The sequence below is a fragment of the Gekko japonicus genome, unplaced genomic scaffold (assembly GCF_001447785.1).
Source record: "Gekko japonicus isolate JY-2015 unplaced genomic scaffold, Gekko_japonicus_V1.1 scaffold768, whole genome shotgun sequence".
Taxonomy (NCBI): Eukaryota; Metazoa; Chordata; class Lepidosauria; order Squamata; family Gekkonidae; genus Gekko; species Gekko japonicus.
The window spans coordinates 205,365-212,547 of record NW_015159733.1 but is presented as its reverse complement, the minus strand read 5'-3'; the positions used below and the strand labels follow the sequence as shown (position 1 = coordinate 212,547).

The window sequence follows — 7,183 nt, the reverse complement described above, 5'->3', positions numbered from 1 at the left end:
TGCTATGAATGTTGGACCCCACTGTCTTTTTTGTGTAACTGAACTAGACCTATATTTTAAAACACGGTTCTGCCACTGTCATATCTGTTTTGCCCTGAACACTCTATGATCCACTGTGGTCACCGTGTGAAACTTAATTGCTAAGAACTGGAACAGGAAACAATTGTCATCTTCCAATATCCGAAGCACACTGAGTAGAATGTGTGGGACGAATGAGTAAAGTCTGTTTTACACATACACAATCAGAGGTAAGAAATACTGCATTTATTATTGCAAAGCAGATATCAAAACATTCCAAGAATCACTGACCTTGAAAAGAATTTCAGAGTGTTTCAGAAACAAATCACTGTTGAAATGTAAAATGCCTAACAAGGATTTAGCAAGCAGACTTTTATAATTATGTATGATAGCTTGTTTGTTCATTATGATGTGGCAGGAAGATGGATTTTTAAAAAATAAGAATTAAAAATTATTATGGCCTACAAACACAGTACAAGGAAACAGAATTCCATGAAGAGTTGTTTTATGAGACTATGGTTTGTACTACTTTTGTTCTCTGTGAACTGGATCCTGCATGGATTGAATCACAGTATTTCCAGTCTTGAAACTCATATTCTTAAAATGGAGTGTTTATGAACATAAATGCATACTCCACTTATGTGTTGTTATTCAGCATAAGTCATGCAAGGGTAAAATAGTTTCAAATACTTAGCAGAACAAATGGCTGGCATTTGGCTTTAAGCACAAGCATGGTCCCAAGTAGTACTAAGAAAACAATCTTGCAAAGAAAATTCACCTTTCTGCTTATGTATTTTCACTTTAACACTTATTAAACACTTACATTCAGCATGTCCTAGTGCTGAATATAAGGTTATCATGTATTTTTCTTGTAAGGCTCCTGTGGCTTTACATGAGAATCTACAATAAGAATTACAATTCAACAAGTGAATATTTTCTCAGTTGGACATGGGAGCAATGAATTTTTGCCTGTTGAGCAAATGACAAAGACACAGAAGCTTTACAAGGAAAAGACTGACAACCCTAAGTGATAACCACACCATCACGCATATATCAAAATGTCATCCAGTGTAGGGTGTATCACACAAGGTTTAAATTGGCTTTCAGTTAAAAAAAATAAGTCTCCCATATAAATGTAAAACCTTCAATGGCATTTGATATCTCTTCTATGTTCGGTTCATGATTAATAGGGTTATGAAATGCCTAGAAGAAAATGACATCCTGTTCCTTTAACAGAAACTTAATGGGATGTTGTTTACCAGTTGATGTCTTGTTTGTGCCATAAAAAACTGAAGCTACACATTAAAGCTCTATTAAAGGGACATTTTTCTCTCTCCAGGCAGTTGGCAACCCTACAAGCAATTAACAATATTTACACCTGGCACTAACCACACAAGGGAGGACCAAAGGTGTTTGTAAATACCATGTAAAACATTTCTGAGCTTCAGTACTATGTACAATTACCCAGGAATAAGTTCTGCAACTCAGTGGGATAAACTTCCAAGTAAAAACACATAGGGTCAGTCTGTGAGTCTCCACAGAAATCCATTGAACAGTAAATTGTATTGAGATAAATTAACAATGGACCATCCATTTGTAAAATGGGATGATAATTACCCATATTTACAAGAACACTAAGCAAAGTATTATCTAGACTGACATCATGCTAAAAACTGCCCACAGACCCACAACAATGTATTTTAAATAAATATTTGTATAACTGATATACACATACTGCTTTCTTGCACTTTACAATGATTTAGCACATCCATCCATCGTTTAAAAATTCAGCATTGTAAAGATGTCAAGACAGATCACAATTTTTATACAGTGAGCAATAAAAAAATAACTGCCTAAATTATTATATTTCTAGGAATGTATTCCTCATATAAAAATATGTAGCCTAAATACATTTTCTTGCAGCTTCACTTTAAAACATCATTTTAACAGATTCCAAACAGCTGTATTACATTTTGTCACTGCAGTCAGAACTATGGAGTATTTAATTAGTTTGCAGCAAGTATGTTTAGGGGTCCCCCCCCCTGAATGAAACAAGACATAACGAATTGGCCACATAAAGATATTTCAGTGAGGTAGACATGTTGGGGATTTCTTTAAGTTGATTAATGCTGGTTTTCTCATTTAACTTCACATTCTGTATTTCACACATAGTAAAATACTTGTCTAATTTGCCTGCTGGCAAATGGTATCTTGTAATTAGGTTTTTCTTTTTTAAAAATTTAGTCAAATACCCTCCTCTCCATAGTGCCACTGGAAACTGTCTTTATTTTGAATTTTTAGCAGCCACTTTAATAGAAGAATGCAGATTAAGATTGTAAATTTTCCTTGGTTTTCAGCCATAGGATTCACTAGAGATTAAACTGGCCATCATAAGAAACATCTGAAGCTTACAGAATGCTACTGAAAATACACAGTATTAATTTAAGAAAGGCTTCTTTTTAATTAGCACATTCGTCTGTTCTCAGAGCTGACTAGGAAACTCTGAACACCCCCAGAGGAACTCTAATTTCCAAATCAGAATATTTAAACGATACATTTGATTTATAAAATCACGAGTGCTCTTGAAAGGAATAGATCACTAAGCTAAACCAAAATGTATTTTTGTTCTTAGGATGCATTGCCTTTATATGCACTAGCATCCATCCAAGGCAAACACTTTCATTCAGACCCTTTAGAGATGCTTTCCAAACTGATGCTAATGTAATGTACATCTAAATTAGTTACCAGAGTTAAACCAAACATTTCCTATCAATCAATTAAGGATAATTTTTTCTGCCAAATCAATTTTATTCTCAGTGAAAAACGCTATCTTGAGTGAGGTGAAATTTGTATCAATTAAAATGTTTACACAATCCTACAGAGATTCTTATTTCCAGTCTTTTGATTGGACCTGCTAAAGAGGAACACAACTGAAATACAAAAACAAAGTGCTTCTGTGAAAGAATAATCAAGTAAGTCCACTCTAACGTTCATATTACTTGATTCCAGTGAGGCAGACACTAGTGACCAAAAAACAACTCTGAAACAGGTCTTCGTTTCGTTGTGGCTTCCTCCTGGTCCTCCTCCAATGATTCAGATAAGGAAGAATATGATGAGAAAGTCCCTCTAGATTTCAGCTTCCTCCTTGGGGCTGTAGCTGCATTAAGAAACTTATTAAGTGAAGCAGGCTTCTTTAAGCCTTTGGTCAGCTCATAGAAAGCAGTGTCATCAGACAAAACACCAAGGAAGGTGCTGGTAGAACTCAAAATTGAAGCAGCCACCTTCGCATTCTTCTTGATAGAGGCATTGTGGCCAGTGATTGTGTGCAGATCTGGATCACGCAGGAGATGCCTAACTGCAAAAGAAGAGCCTTCTTTTAGGTATTGATAGGGTTTCTTCCCACTGTAGTCTCTCAAGTTCACTTTGGCATTGTAATCTTTGACCAACAGGGCAATGATCTCCTCTTGTCCATGTATTGCAGCAATATGGAGTGGGGTATAACCTCCATAGGACTTGGTGTTCACATTGACATGAACATCACCTTTCTCTGCCACCTCTATGACTTTATTCACCATGTCACAGTTTCCACTTTTAGCAGCCCAGTGCAGAGCAGTGAAGCCGGACATAAAATCCCTTTTGCCTGCCAGGTTCTTGTCGCTCAGTAAGAGGCCGTGGAGCCGCTGGGACCACTGGCCATCTGTAGCTTTCACCAACCACTCATGTTCAGCAGCATCCAGTGGGACAGTGGCCTCACAGGCAGCTTCCTCGCCCACCTTTTGCGCCTTCTGCACCCTTCGCAGGTAAGGGGAGGTGGAGCCCGATTCATCGAGCTGCCGCCTCTTCGAGTAAGGCGACCGAGACGGGATGCTGGCCCAGGGTCCCACTTGCAGCCGGGCTTTGCCTTCCGGCTCTTCCGGCTCGGAGGCAGGCTGGTCGGTGGCTTCGGCAGCCCGGGGAGGCAGCACGCAGCGCACGGGCAACATGCAGGGCTTCTGTGGGGGGCCTCTGGGGGCCCACCCGTCGGCGCCACTGGGGACTTTGGGCCCCTCCGGGTCCCCCTTTTGAAAGAGGCTCTTCAGCTCGGAGACGGGCATGGCCTGGTCTTCCTCCGGGGCTTCCTGCTCGAGGGAGAGGCGAGGGACCTCCGCGGTGGCCGAGCGGGCCGGCGCGCAAACGCCTCCGCTCTCCCCTCCCCGCCCCTCCTCGGCGGGCATCGCGTCCGGCGGCCCCGCTCCGTCCCAGGCGCGCGGGAGCTTCTTTCGGAGCACCACGAACTTGGCCCCGTCCTGCTCCTTCACGACGGCCACGCTGTTGACAAAGTGCTTGAAAGTGTCGCGGAGGGCGGCTCGTTGGTCGGGATCCCCCCCGGCCGGCTCCAGCAGCGGCTTGAAGCGGCTCAGCAGCTCGGAGTTGCGCACCTTCCCGCCGTGCTCCTGCAAGAAGTCCAGCACGGCCGCCTGGCTTAGCGCGGGCGCGGCCATGCCCACCTCCGCCAGGTGAGGCAGCGCCGAGGAGCCCGGCGCAAGAGCCCCTCGAGACAGCCCACCCTGGTCTGGCGGGGACGCGCGCAGCCACCTGCTGCTGCCGCCGCCGCCGCGCCTGGAAGACGGAGGCTCTCTGGCGCTCGCCCAGCTGGCGGAGGGCGCAGTAGGGTGGAGTGAGGAAGCCACCCAGAGAGCTGAGGTGTCTGGGATTTGTAGTCACCTGAGTTTCTCCAGACCGTTGGGGTGGCTTCCTGCACAGCCCCCCCCCCTCTGGGTTCCTTCCCAAATGGTTCATCCCCGCAGAAAACGCGCATCTCGCATGCCATCCCACGTGAATAGCTGGCGCTGTGAATAGCTGCTCCCAACCAGAAACCAAAAAAACCCTGTTCTCTCTCTCTCCCCCCTCCCACCTGAAACGATTGGCGGCTGTTCCTGACTTGACAAGCTCCTGGCTGAATGGCTGCATTGCCAAGCTGTTATTTCACTCCAGGGGACAATTCGAAAATGAGATTTTCTTGTCCTTTCAGAGGTGATCGTCTCCGTTACCTTTGTGGGACAGCAATTCGTACAGCAGTGAGCACACTACAACTAAGGGGGGGGACACAATTACAATGCTCGGAGCAGGGACAGTAGATTAGTTAGCACATCAGTCTGGCTGACAGAGGTGGGCATTAATGTGCTAAGGATACAGATCACACCAAGGGCATAGAGGTCTCAATTTTCAGGGGCGGGGCAGCGGGCTGAACCTGGTCCAGGCCCAGTAATATAGATTACTATCCATATAAGTATTCAGTTATGAAATTATTACTTAATTATGAGATATTTATATTTCAAAAATGCCATCAACAATCATGTAGTTTGAAAAATATAAATTTTTTTCACTCGTAATAGTCTGAACCTCAGTCAAAGAAAGAGGGCTCTGTAAGAGGAGAGGAAAGATGTCATGAAATCCTTCACTGAGAAAATTTGAGTGAATTATTTCATTTGTGTATGAAAGGAAAAACTTCCTCCCCCCCTTTCTCTTTTCCTCACAACTTAGGCTGCAAGTGTGTGACTGGCCCAAGGTCACACGGTGTGCTTCGTGGCTAAGTGGGGATTTGAACTTTGGTCTCCCCGGTCTTAGCTATACCACCCTCACATACTCAGTGATATTCAGCACAAATCTCCAAATACATCTCAGAATTCAGAGTTAATACTGGCTTCTCAGGTACCCTGGCCAGAAAATGTGGGAGCGTTTCTTCGGTTGAAGTAGAATTATCTCATTTTCTATATCTCTTGAACCAGCTTTATCACCTTCCCTCCCGTGTATAGATACACAGACTATGGCTATTTCCATATCTTCTGTTTCTTTTCTTCTAAAGCTGCTGGTCTCAGGATACCAAAATTTCCATAACTTCCAGTTTTTAAGCCACAGGCCTCTTCCCTCCCCCACAACAAACACGGCTAAAGGCAACAATATTCCCATTTCTTTCATTTCTTTTTCTCCAATGCTGCAAGTCCCAAGATACCAAAATCACTTTGACTTCCAGTACATTGTCTGTTTCAATGATCCACAGGTTGAGATTAGGGGTTTTAGTCAGGGCTTCCAAAGATCCCAAAGAAGAATAAGGTAAGGCAGTGGAGGGGTGTTCCCGGGTGGCAAGTAAATGTCCCAAAGTCCCAGAGAAAGAAAAGAAGAGTTGTCAGCCCCTGTGCAAGCGGAGAGGATGAGACTGCAAAGTTTTCGCTGGCAGAACAGCACAAAAGAATTTCAAAGAGACAAGGTCCAGGAATTCAGGGTGAGTCCAAGATGAGAATCTATGGATTTCCTGGCTCTAAGTTAAGGGGAGGTGGGGCTTCCCAGAAAGGTGGCAAAAGAGATTGCAACCAGGCAGGGTAGACAAAAGGGCTGTCAGGATGGAGGCTTCCTCCTTGCCATAACCAAAGGAAAGGTGACAAAAGGAGACTGACTGTGTCCAGGCAGGGTGGACAAACGGGCTGGCAGGGTGGAGGCTTCCCCAATGCCTGGAGCAGGCTGGTAGGCTAGGAGACAGTCAGGGAAGATCAGCCAAAGGGAATCAGCTCACCTGGCTGCTTGACAGTAATTAGATTTTGCACTCAAGCAGGAAGGGTTATATTGGCTGATGAAATTACCTTGATAGACTAAAGTGGGTGCCTGGCTTTGCAAGGCCTTGTGGCAAAGGGTGGACGTGCAGATGTCCCATCGGTGATTCAGTTTCCTGCCCAGGGTTTTGGGCATTCATTAGCATAGCCTGAGGAGAGTCTTGACCTCACCTTCTCCAAAGCAAGGCACTGCCAGCTCTTAACATGGCTGCCAAGGTGAATTTAGCCAGGATGGAATCCGGGCAGGCAGCACACATCTAGGTAGGAAGGCGATCCTTGGCAACATTCTCCCCATAGCAGAAGATAAAATGGAGTGGGGGCCATTTCTTTCTCTAAGGCAGGGCCACCAGGACACTGTAATGATGAAATTATTAGTATCCCATCTGAGAATGAAAACCACAATTCTCTTAATCCATTACTCGTATCAGATCGTATCAGAGGGTAACCATGATGGCCCCTGCCTCAGAACACCTGGGTTCGAGTCCAGGAGCACCTTAGAGACCAACAAGTTTTAGAGGGCATAAGATTTTGAGAGTCAACATGCCCCCTTCGTCAGACACCAGTGAAGGAAACTTTGA

At 44.6% G+C, this 7,183-nt stretch overlaps 1 protein-coding gene across 1 annotated transcript; it reads right to left on the bottom strand.

Annotated features, from left to right (window-relative positions):
- Nucleotides 1–3,038: 3,038 nt before the first annotated feature.
- Nucleotides 3,039–4,499, bottom strand: SOWAHA (sosondowah ankyrin repeat domain family member A). The gene has a single exon (XM_015429070.1). It carries the CDS (start codon nt 4,497–4,499, stop codon nt 3,039–3,041), a length of 1,461 nt encoding a protein of 486 aa, XP_015284556.1.
- Nucleotides 4,500–7,183: the final 2,684 nt, after the last annotated feature.